Source organism: Pyxicephalus adspersus, chromosome Z, assembly GCF_032062135.1.
Source record: "Pyxicephalus adspersus chromosome Z, UCB_Pads_2.0, whole genome shotgun sequence".
NCBI lineage: Eukaryota > Metazoa > Chordata > Amphibia > Anura > Pyxicephalidae > Pyxicephalus > Pyxicephalus adspersus.
In genome coordinates, this window is record NC_092871.1 from 11,161,965 (window position 1) to 11,174,737 (window position 12,773).

Here is a 12,773-nt window from a genome sequence, read left to right on the forward strand (position 1 = left end):
AAGTAAGTTTTCCTGAGTCAGAGGATACATTTTGAAGAAAACCTGTTATTCTTTTCCATTATGGGCAAAATGGCCGGTCCACCTTAAATCTAATTCTCGGATATACAAATAATTTATGTCCATAGTATTGACTATGACAATCATATGATGAAGCAGAAATATATGACTATAATACCGTCCATAATCTGCTAATACACTTATATCTCAGCCAGGACATTATCTGCATGGAGTTTGCAGGTTCTCACCATATTTGCGTAGGTTTCTTCCAGGTATTCCGGTTTCCTCTTACATTCCAAAAACATGCAGTGAAGTTAATTGGCTTCCTCTCCTCCTTAGACTGTAATAAAGACATATGACTATGGTAGGCATTAGATTGTGAGCTCCTTTGAGGGACAGCTAGTGACACAACTATGGACTTTATACAGCACTGTGTAATATGACGGCGCTATATAAATACTGACTAATAAAATTAATAATAACAGAAGCAGACTTTCACAAAATTTTCACAAAAAAAGTTTTATTTCGGGATTTATAGCTGTATAGGTAAAAACAGATGAATATAAAATAAACATGAACAGTGTATGTAGAATATCTTTCTTGACTTATATTATATTTTTGTTCTTGACATTCAGCCCCTCGTTGCCCCGTGAGAACATTGTCCATTATAACGCATAAACATGCCTGGAATATTTCACGTAGGACTTTTTCTTTTTCTTTGGCAGCCATGACAACATCCATCACAAAAGTATAAATAAACTTTAAATAACACATAAATAAGGAGATTTTTTAGGCTCACATTTGAGAATATCACTTAGAAAAACACATTCAGGCTTAGTGCATATATAGTGTGTCATACATTTTTTATAAACAGCATAAAAAATGGTTCATAGGTAGCTTATGATCTTTTTTTTTTTTTTAAAAGTGACTTTTTAAAAAATAAAAAATATATATTTTGCCCAATGAATACTGAGTTTATGTGAATTCTGCCCACTGCTGGAATATTCTCTCAAACAATTTTTAATATTGTCCTATTTTCAGGTGTATCTGATGACTGTACTCCCCCGCCACCTGCAATGGTTCCATCCGCTGGCCCCTGCTTATCTATAGGACACAATAGTGACTTAGGGCTGTTGGGAGGAACCACAGAGGGCAGTGGGGGTCACCAGCATTTGGCATAAAAAGTGAAGAATCCAGGAAGGGGCAGCAGGGCAGATAACAATAAATACCATTTGCAGGATGTTTTTACTTTATTTTTAAACAAGGACATAGTCACTTTAATATTCATAAATACAGTACAAAATGTAGAACACCATGTTAAATATTATTTGTTTTTAAATAAAAGTCAGTTCAAAGAGCTTTGGGACTTTTTACACTGCTACGTGTTGTTGGCATATAGGGGGTCTGCCATTAAAATGTTCGTTCCCTGGTCGTCTCTGTCTTCATTACCTTTAAGTCTGATCCCAAACAAGCCCAAGCGTCACAAAAAATCTGAATTCCTTACTTTTATTGAGGCAATGAGTTACAAAGCACTGAAGGTCAGCAAAGCTCTGAAAATGAGGTCAGTGATGGCAGCCCCCAAATCTCTTTCCCTTAATTAAGATTGAAGGAAAACTACCCTGCTTGTTGATCCTTTTTTATTTGAATATTCAAGTTATTTTATGTTTATACTTTACAAATAAATATTTAATATTATCACTAAAATTTAGAAAAAATGCCAAGCTTACTTGAAGGAAAGCCCAGCACTACTATTTCACTTTTTGATTTCAACCTGACTAGAAGTGAAGAAAATATCAGAAATACATCATATCAGAAAAACATCAGAAATATGGTACCAGGTGCCTGGGTGTTATTCTGACCCTAGGGCGCGATCAGCTGCCAAATTTGAACTCAGTTTTCTGATCGGTAATGAATCGGCACTTTCAAACATTATTCTTGGTATTCTGATCGAACTTGATCAATTGTTTGTACATGATGGAGATGGCCAATGTGATGCAAAAAAATAAATAAATAAAACATTTATGCAAATCGCATGTAGAATATATGCAAATTATATTTGCATGCGATTTGCATAAATGCCCTTTTTTTTTTTTGCATCTTATTTATTTTACCATTGCTTTAAGTAAACTGGGAAAACACAGTTGCCCATGAAACTCAGCCCCTTTCCAGTTTACAAGGCATATAGGCCAAAGTAGGTCTCTCCACCCTCGTGCAACAAGTTGGACATTTGTAAGGTGTCGGTGTACAACTTATCTCCCTTTTCCAGCTGAAAAACCCCTCCTTGGAAGATAGACTTCCTCCATCCCAAGCTTACTGGCAAATTTGTGGACTGGCTTGATTTTTTCTCTTCGCAGACTGTCTTTTGAGCGTGGAGAAGTTGTATTCTGTCTTGCTGCCTTATGGATTTCAGGATCACCGCATGGGAGAGGAGGAAGGATGTCCCCGGACAGTCTACAATTTTAAAAGTAGCTTGGGTGTAGACAAAGTAAAGGCCCTTCTGTTTGATGTAAACCTCGTTGTTGATGAGTGAAAGTTCTCCATTAACGAATGCGCTATCTGTGTCAGTGGTCCACTTCAGAGATCCATTAATGGGTAGGGTAGCTGGAAATAAAACAAAAATTTGTCATAGTTGGTAAATATAAAAAAAACAAAATAACTCTCAGACATATAGGGGAGTGAGTAAAGAACAAGGAAGAGATGAAGGTGTGTGAAGGGTATGAGGGGTACAAAAATGGGGAGGAAGGGAAAAAAGCATGGCAGTTGGAGAAACATGGAGGTAGAAGATGGTAGTGTGGAAAGAAAATGGCGGTGTGAAGAAGAGAGGAAGGTGTGGGGTGAGGAATAAGAGGGGGTGGAGGAGAACAACAGGAGAGAGCGCTCGTGGGGGTTGGTTTGGTGTGAAAAAGCAAGAGTGGGTAAGTGGAGAAAGGATGTAGGGTAAGAAGAGAAGCAAGGGTGGTGGAGGAAATAGGAAGATTGGGGGAAAAAACAGCGAAGGCGGAGAAAGATAATGGGTCTGATTTATAAAAGCTCTCCAAGGCTGGAGAGGATACACTTTCATCGGACTGAAAACATTTGCTAACAAAAAGCAAATGACTTTTAGGAAATTCATTCCAGGTCTGCTGGATCACTGATGAAAGTATATACCCCCCAGCCTTGGAGAGCTATCATTATTCAGGCCCAATGATGGAAGGGTATAATTTTTTCCAATAAAAAAAGATGGTGCGTACCTTCAAGATGAGCAGCAGCTATCGGGAAAAAAGAGAGACATTGATTTAGATAAGCTGTACTACTAGAGAAGGGTCAACATAATTTTCCAAAACATGATTACATTCTTCATAAGAAATAAACATGGGAACTGAGATTGTTATCTTGTTTTCTGGGATAGAAAGTCAAGAGCTATCGTCCTGATCCTTTCCTATTTAGTGTGTTCTGAGAAAAGATAAGGATGTCAGTTTTGGTGATGACATCCCGTAAAAAGTGATAACAATATGGTCCTAACCTGAACACCTAAAGCTAACCATAAAGATCAGCCCACCCAATGTTTTTCCAGTTTGAGGTTGGTGTCTCTTGTTCAAAATAGGCACCGGGCCCTTATTTCTCTATATCTATATAAACTATATCTTCATTCTTATCTATCTACTAAACAGACTCAGTCTTCAAAACAAAAACAGTTTAAAAAATCTATACCTTTTGTGATGTCCTAAAATAATTTTGTAATTGGGTCAACAATATTACCCAGGCACTTCCCTCGATAAGAAAGTAGCTTTAATGTAACTTTATGGTGGTCCTTTGCTAAATCTTCACTTGACATTAATTTAATTTAGCGCTATATACTGGTCACTGTGGTTTCTCCTGCTTAGTCTAAGCTCCTGCAGGACATAAGTGATGGAGAATTGGTGGAAGGAACCAAAGTGGCCAGTGTAAGACAAGCCATTGTAGAAGCCACACGTATTGCCCACACCTGGAATTGGTTCCGCTCCAGTAGCTCTACTACATAGTGAAATTTTAGCAAATGAGCCAATTGAAAAGTATGTATACATCTTTTTCCTTTTCGGGGAATACTTGTATAAATTTCATGATTTCCCGACAACGTCTTTTTAAAGGTTCACTGGAATTTTTAAGTAGAGGGGGATCTTTTTGAAGGGTCTTGTTCTGTAGCGTGCTTCTGGGTCATTGTGTAGCCATGTGTCAACCTCTACTGAATAAAATATGAAAGTCACGCTTGCTGACCTCATAGTTGCTTGGCACTCTAAAGTTTTTTTGTTTTCTACTTCTCTAGCAGATAGCGACTCTTAACCTGAACTTGCCAGCTTACTTGAAGCCATGGTTTGGGTTAGGATGGGTTTGGGACCCCCATTATAGACAGCTAGTAAGAACTACTTGTAACTAGTGTGGACTACATTTGCCAGTTCCTCAATACCACCACAAAAATACCATGTTAACTTAAACGCATATTACGGTTCATTGCACTGAATGACTGGTCTACTTATAAAATATTGAAACTACGGGACCAGCATGAAAGGCATCAACTAGCATTTTGAAGGGAGGTCAGCTGTGGCAGCATAAATATGTCTTTCAGCTTTCTTTTAATAGTTGAAAATGCAATTGCGTTAAGGAGTGGTATTTATTGATCACCTCCAACAGGCAGTGGAAGGAGCCAAAGGATAGACATGCCTCACGCTGGTGCAAGCTACATCTGTTTTGATAAGGACAGGAACTAAAGGTCGTCATGCTTAAAGTTGACCTGTCACTGAGAGATAATGTAAGCTGCCATTGCTGGACTCATTCTAAGGAATGCTAATTACCTGGATGAGAAGCTAAATGTTTGGTATCAGTGTTTTCAGTCTGACACAAGCATGCAGATAAATGTAACACAAAACCCGTGAGCTTAATACTCATTCTGGGTCAGAGATTGAGAAGGAATTAAAGGCAGAAAATCAGAACACCAACCAGGCCAGTTGTATATTATAGAACCCGCTTTAAAAAATTTCTCAGTTTAGATCTTCTTTACAGGAGAAAGTTATACTTCCGGACACATTTACAATTTGACAAAAAGTACATAGTATTAGATGTGTCACATAGGTCAGATGAATCAAATGGCAGGATGCTGAGGTACATACAGGAAACCTTTGATATTACCTTTTTTTATTCTTCTGTTGCTTGTGTCTCTCTGTAAAAAAAATGTAATTTAATACTACCATAATTGCAAAAAATTATATCTCTAAGCAAAAAATTATACACCAAGATAAAAAGTGGTGGGAAATCCCAATTGCTTCAGTTGTCATTGGACCAGATGGGGACACCTGGTCCAGTAACAACTGTTGAAGAGTGGCCCCTAAGCTCCAGTGGTATTTCCGGTACACAAAATGAAAAGATACAAACAGCAAAAAGATTCTCATTTGCCAATTGGCACTTGTCTGTCAATGAAATCAGATGAAATTCTGGAATTTTCTGTAATAGGGAGCAGTACCCTGCAACTAATGTCAAGGCATGGGTCATGAGGTCTCTGCTGGGGAGGAGAACCTTCGGGGATCAACGTCTACAGGAGATCAGTGCCACAAACTTTATATTCATTTACAGATATTTTATATGGATATAAAATAGACAGATATATATATTTTTATATTATACTCCAATGTTTCATCAGAACAAGATAAAACACTAAAAATTGTATTATCATAGAAATGTGTATTGTGTGTTATGTCTTGTTACTCCACTTCTATTTACCTAATTAATCAAGAAATCAATATCCAATAACAAAATGACCTATGTTATAATAATTGATAGGAAGGATGAGATTGATCTGTAAGAGAGTTGGAAATTGTCCATAGTAAAGTAGAATAATTCATGTGTGGTATCACATTGAGGTTGGTTTAATATGGAAAACTAGAATGGAATCTTTGCATAACCAACATAACCCATGGCAAGGCTACATTAAAATTAATTTCATATCCTTATGGTACCTTGATTTGCCATAGTGGTATAAAGAGATATAACCCATGTCAGGTTTATCTCTGTACCCCCACATGCTAACTTTATTCTCAGCATTTGCCAAATTGAACACTGAGCTGCACATGTGCAGATATTTTTACTGGGGAAGGTGGGGATGGGAAGGTTGGAAGATTCCCAATGAACAGATGGAGTATTTTGCATTAGCAAAGGTATAGTTAATCTCTCGTACAGTGAAATTATTGCTTGTTCTTACTTTTTTTTAGGTTAAAGTAAGTTTTAAAGCCAAAATAAGTTATCCAAAACTGAGGAGTTACATTGTCCTGGGTAGTTCAACACAGGTTAGCTGATCTTAACAAATCAATTACACAGAAAGTGGTAAGATTAAATGGACACTAGATAGTTAAGAATAATTAAACAACCCCAATTATGAGAAAAAATAAAAGCAGTGCACACAAAAAAGTAATACATAAAAACACATTAAAAAAGTATGTGGCGCTTATATTGAATATTCAGTATTAATATGCAGAATTTTCAATAAAGTAAAAAGATTTAGTCCAGAATAAGTTCTTCCTGGGAAACAAGAAAATTCATCAACTGATGTAAACACCAGGAATAGATAAATGATGACACCAGGAAAGGATAACTCACCAACGTAATTAAAGTTTTAAGATGTACACTTTAAAGGTGACATAATGAATATATGTTAATCAGATATCATCCTCTACAGTGAACCATCATTGGTTGCGTGGTGGACTTTTTATGGACTAATTCTTTTTCCATCTTGATGAATATTCTAGGGACCAAGTTTGTTTTTTAAGCAATCTTAACAGATTGTCATCCAATACATGTGCCAAGTTTGGGCAAAATGTCTTTTTACCCCTAGCCTTAGCATGCCTTATGTGGCTATGACGGTTGATCTCATTACTGTGATACAGAGGCTAAAAGGGCCAAGGAAAGCAACAATTATAAATTTATCCTATCATGACAACAATAAAAACCCAACAGAAGCCCATGCCACTCTATTCTAAAAACAATAATATTTTTTAGATACCTATATGCCTTTTCCATTGCTTTAGACACCTTATATCATTCCCTACTACCTCCAATACATTTTACCAACATGGAAACATTGTGCCGAAATCTTTTGCTTTTTAATAAAACACACATCCCTGGTAAACATGTGTAAATCAAAAATATTCAGTTCATATAAACTCATCATAAAACCAAAAAATGTGAATTAAACATGTATGAACACCACATTTGCCTTTTTAGCCAATATACTAGGTGTAATCATTAAGATGGGCTTTTTGCTTAACCAAGTACATTGGAAAGATACATTTACAAAGATTCAAAGATTCATGTATTTATTCTGTTCTTTCTGCCTATTAGGAAGAATTTACAAAAGCATCTAATTCCTGTCTAAGTACAAGTGAATAGGAAGCAAACTTACTTTTACAAAGGTACCAATGGCTAAGCCCACAAAACACAGCAGAAAAAGTACAGAAGCCAGCCTCTGTGTGCCCCAAGTGGTTCTGGGTAATGTCCTAGACATGATTCGTGTGAGGTTTTAGCTGCGTCTCGTGGTACAGGATGTAAGAGATAGCAATGGCTAAAGTACCGCTACTAACCTGTCTTATAGACTGCATAAAAGCGAAGGTGGGCGGATAGAAGGGGAAACCCACAACCAAAGCAGGAAACTGACAAACACTGCAGAGAAAATCCAAGTGTCAAAAAGATAAGATTGATAGAATTCTAAGTAATAAAAGTTTGTATGAAAATGGGTGGGCAGCTAAATTAGGCATAAAAAAATAAAATCCAAGAAATGATATTCCAGGGGACAAAAACTTTCACTTAACCATATAGGATAGCAATCCTCTTTGTGTGCAACAGATTCCAATGGATAACCCAGATATAACATTGTAATTGTGGTGGTGATGTCCTCACTCTGCTGAACATAGATCAAGACTGGAGAAGATAGACTATCATGGAGAGCTTGGGTGATCCAGTAAACCTGGAAAGGGTTTCTTCATAAGTATATGGACTGGTTTTGTACCAGACCTCCTAGTAATCTGTAGACCATTAGCGCAGTGGGTGGATCTGTTGGATGTCAATCTTGGATGATCCAGCAAACTTGGAATGGATTTCTTTATACACATATATTCAATCCTGGATGAGATCCATTCCAAGTTTCCTGATTCACCCAGGTTCTTCCGTGATCTCCCAAGTCATCTCCAGTCTTGGATGAATCAGGCCCAGTCTGTACAGGGATCACAGATGAAGTAGGGGCCCAACAGGTCCTCCCACTGTACAGATGGTCTGGAGAATACTAGGGGGGACGATATAAGACCAGTCCACCTAGATTTAAAAAGAAAGCAGCAGTGACTGGTCTAAATTGCAGGAAGTTTCAAAAACAAAGACAAAGATCAAAAGTTGTTTTACGTTGGATTACTGCATAGATCTGGAGGCTGACTCTGAAAAAAGAACAATAGATTGTAGTGGAAATATAAAAGCTCCTCTTACATTCCTTTGGAACCAAATGCCCCTTGGACCTTCTTCCTCCTCAAATGTCCCTCTTTCAGCACTGGTGTGAAGATGTGTTTATAAATATACAATTTATCTGTCAAAAATGTTTTTTTATCATTTTTCAGCCATATCATTGTAAAAGCCCCAATAGGTTCAAGTTTTCAATATTGTACCTTTATTCCATCATCATTCCTGCCCCTTCTCATGTAGGCCAATGCTTTCTACTGTAATACAAGATTGCTTGGGAAATGTAGTCTGATATCAATTGTTTGGCCTTCATAGGGTGTCACAGGGTAACATTTGATTGACCCTTCCACTGTTTTTTTTTATTATCTATTTATTTGTATTTATAGAGTGCCCACATATTATGCAGCGCTGTACAAAGTCGATAATCATGTCACTAGCTATCCCTTAGAAGAACTCACATTTTATTGTCCTTGCCATAGTCATATGTCATTACCACAGTCTAAGGACAAGAGATGAGACCCTGGACGCGATTCTAATCTTTTTATATAGTGAAATAGGTAATCCAAACAAATGGGGACTTTTGAATGGCTACTGACACATTATGAACACGTGTGAAGTGCAGTCCTTGGGGTGCCATCGGTCAGCTCTGCCTGCATCATTTTCCCTGTTGTAAACACTTCTTCTAAGTGGGATAGACAGTTCAAGAATAAATATGGATATATATGTGAAAAACCTAGCTAATCTCAAATTTCTTCTAAATAGATTTCAAAATCTGAGAAACGCGTAGTTATATGAACCAAAACTACGAGTTATACTTCTATGAGAATCTATGGCTTTGGCTTTTGTTTTAATATTTACAGTGACTTTTATGTATTTACTTTTTAAAATTAAAAGACTATGAAGTCTTTTATATAATGAATTATCTGTGATATCATTAATGTCCCATTTGATTTTTGATGAAAGAGTTTTGATTTGTCAGTTGGAGATGTGGGTATCTGTATGTTTAAAGAAATCATTTTAGTTTTTGCAAGGACAATTTTAGAGGGACGCCAATTAACCTAACTGCACGTTTTTGGAATGTGAAGTGAAACCGGAGTAACTGGGGGAAACCTACGCAAACACAGGGAGAACCAGCAAACTCTTTGCAGATAGTGTCCTGGCCCAGATTCAGTCGTCTGACCCAGTGCTGCAAAGGCAAGAACCCTTACCACTGAGCCAATTATGCTGCCCACTAGAGGAAATAGTTATGTAAACTTTTAAAACATTTGGTCCATAACGCACACATTCAGTGCGGTCTGGAGCGGGGAACAGAGTGAAGAATAGTGGAAGGCCTGCATGACTGGGAGGGGTTGGGAGCAGGCAGTGGAAGGGTTATGAGTTAACAAGGAATAGGGGGTTGTGTGAGTTATTAGCATGCTTGGAAGTGACATACAGGGGGGAGGGATAGGAGGGGTGAAAAAGGGGGAGAGGTGGAAGAGGAGGGTCTTTTTTCACCTTGACGGAAAGTTTCCCTTCCCCCCTCCCTGTTGAGATGGGGGAAATGGTAGTAGAGAGGGTTTTGATTGGCGATGAGGTCCTCGAGGGAAGGTGTTGTATTGGACGGTTTTCAGTGGGGGTGAGGGTCTCATCTAAGGTATGAGAACCTCAGTAAGGTTGATGTTTGGAGTTGATTAAAATTGCTGGTGTAGGGCTGCTGGTATTGTTCCTGAGCTTGAGGTTTGGCTGGGAGCATACATACCTAGGTGTGTGTTTTGGGGGGTAAAAGAGAAAGGGTGGGGGTGGGCACTGTATGCGGGAACTAAGCCCAGTCATGTCCCCCGGTTTGCTTCCATGTACTGTTTGTATTTACTTATTGACCTGTTTTCTACTACTTTTCCTTGGTAAATCTTGGGGTTTTATTTTACTTAAAAACTTTTACCTGCCATTACAATAATTTACTGCAACCAGTGTCAATAGGCTATACTGCTACATGTTGGCAGGACGGAGACTTTTCTACTCCCATTACAGTTGTAAAGGTTTACACACTTTTATTGTGATGCATTTTGTAAGTATTTACCTAAACTTCTGTTCAGTTCAGTTCAGTTGGGCTTTGAACATAACATAACCTTTTTCACTTGTAACTCATTCATCACTTTGGTTTCACACAATTTTTAGGCCACATCACACTCACAATCTTCTCACTGGTGACAACCCAACAGGAGGGAAGAATAATATTCATCATGTTGCTCCCACGTTTGCCATTGTGAAGTGTCTTTAATGGAAGCAAGTGAACAATGATTCACTCATCTGCCGGAGATGGAGCAATGCTGTATAGTTAGATTTGTGTTTTATTGTCCCCTATTGGGATTTTGTGGTTGGTGGGTTGGCTTCTATACTAATCTTGTAGCTGATGATATTTTAAGTGTGTCATGGCCATAAATACCAAATTAATGCTAGGTCTATCAAAGAAAGCTTTCAGACTGACATTTTAACCCTACAACTGTCCTGAAAGTAAAAAAAAATAACTTTATTAGTGCCATACACACGGAAACACTGCATGTTTTATGTCCTCATTACATTTAGGAAGTGAGACAAGTCAAGTGTTATTAGGGTATTAGTCACTGTCCTTAAAAAAACACACAAATTCTATTTTCTGTGCACTACAAAACCACAAAGGAGGATAATGTAAAGAGGTACATGGAAGAGTCAAAAGTAGTGCAATACATGGGCAAGCAGGAACATAAAATATATGAAATATATTGGGCCCAACCAATTGAAGCTCTCCAAGACTGAAGAGGATAGATTATCACTGGTGAACCTGGTAATCGAGCAAACCTGGAATACATCTGGACACTTGCCAACTAATAGCAGGAATTCCATACCCAGTTTTCTGGATCACCTCAGTTCTCTCATTATAGTATATCTTCTTCTAAACAAATTCTTCAGCGCATTGTATCAAAACAAATATGAGACTGACTACATCCTACCAGTCCTTACGCCGGTCATTCATGAGCTAGTTTTACAGCTTCGTTGAGCAGCTGATTTAATTGTCTTATTGAATAAAACAATAAAGGATTCTTTATTTCTGAATTCCATTGACCAAAATAAGTTGAATTCAAGCATGGAATTGAAATATTTTTGATTGGTCAGGTCATACAAATTGGTCGATCATACAAGTACCTGACTGATTTTTTGAAAACTCTTGATACTCGGCTTAGAGCTCTTTCTCCTCAGTAAGTTATCATTCTGATATTGTATGTTCCAAAATCACCAGTTTCCTTTAGTTCCTCTTGTAATAACATAGGAATTATTGGTTTAAATGTTTCCATTTTAATGAAGTGCATTTAGGTCTTTTAGGAAGCATATTAGTTTGTACAGATGACTGCAAGGTGTTACTGTTCCTGTGCCATTAAGTAGCCCTTTTTGTCTTAAAACAGCAAAAATATGAAAATAAATAGGCACACATATACAAAAGAAAACCCCGAACAACACAAAATACAAATAACTTCAAATTTACCTTTAGCCTTTCATGGCCCTGAGGAAGAGGCCATGGCCTGTGAAACGTGTTATAAAAGATTACATGCTGGGCAGATTTCTGATTAATAGACATCAGATGTTTTATGTCCATTTACATTCTTATGTCTGTGAGTATCTGTCTGAATTTATGATAAAGATTAGTATATATATTTTTTTTTTAAATAAATTTTTATTGAGATATTCCAATGTTTACTTAAATGGCATGTCACACAATGTATGAAAAACCAATATGAAAACAACGTCCTGAGAAAACACAAGCCAAATACACAAACACATTAGGATAATGCAATGATGGAATAGTAAAATAAAGAGAAACCCCAGTATCTCAGTTTTTTATATATCTGCAGAAGGAAAAGAAGAAAAAAGAAAAGAAAAGAAATAGAGAGGAGGGTGTGGTGGGGGAAGGTGGCGCATGTCTCAACTTACTGTGTCAGTTCGGTCTTTACAATCAAACACAATCCCAAATCACTCTTCACAAGAAGAGTCACCAGCCAATCTATGATACTCTGCAGATGTACTAAACGGAACCCAGTAATACCCGGTCTGGATAAATGTATCGGTCTGATAAATCCCAGCTTTCATCATGTCTTCCATACGGTAAACATCTACCACCCTGCTTAGCCAGGGCCCAAGGGTTGGCGGTTTGTCACACTTCCACATTGCGGGAATGCATGCCTTTGTGGCAAAAGATTGGCATATTTTTAGGCCTGGGTTCTTTATGTGTTTTATGTGTATGTACGGGGTTTTCCAGTAGCTGCCTAGCCTAAAAGATGTTTCAATATATGAACAAGCATGCTGATAAGGGAAAACCCAGG

General features: G+C 37.6%; 1 protein-coding gene across 1 annotated transcript; it reads right to left on the reverse strand.

Moving 5' to 3' along the window:
- Positions 1-519: 519 nt before the first annotated feature.
- Positions 520-7,533, reverse strand: LOC140343382 (lymphotoxin-alpha-like). Its single transcript, XM_072430039.1, has 4 exons — positions 7,403-7,533; positions 5,140-5,170; positions 3,228-3,245; positions 520-2,598 (listed from the first exon to the last, which is right to left on the reverse strand). Exons 1-4 carry the CDS (start codon positions 7,502-7,504, stop codon positions 2,168-2,170), a joined length of 582 nt encoding a protein of 193 aa, XP_072286140.1. The 5' UTR covers positions 7,505-7,533; the 3' UTR covers positions 520-2,167.
- Positions 7,534-12,773: the final 5,240 nt, after the last annotated feature.

Coding starts and splice junctions, on each gene's coding strand:
- LOC140343382 (XM_072430039.1), bottom strand. CDS start 7,504: ATGTCTAGGACATTACCCAGAACCACTTGGGGCACACAGAGGCTGGCT. Junction 5,171..7,402: donor CCATTGGTACCTTTGTAAAA/GTAAGTTTGCTT, acceptor TTTTTTTTACAG/AGAGACACAAGCAACAGAAG.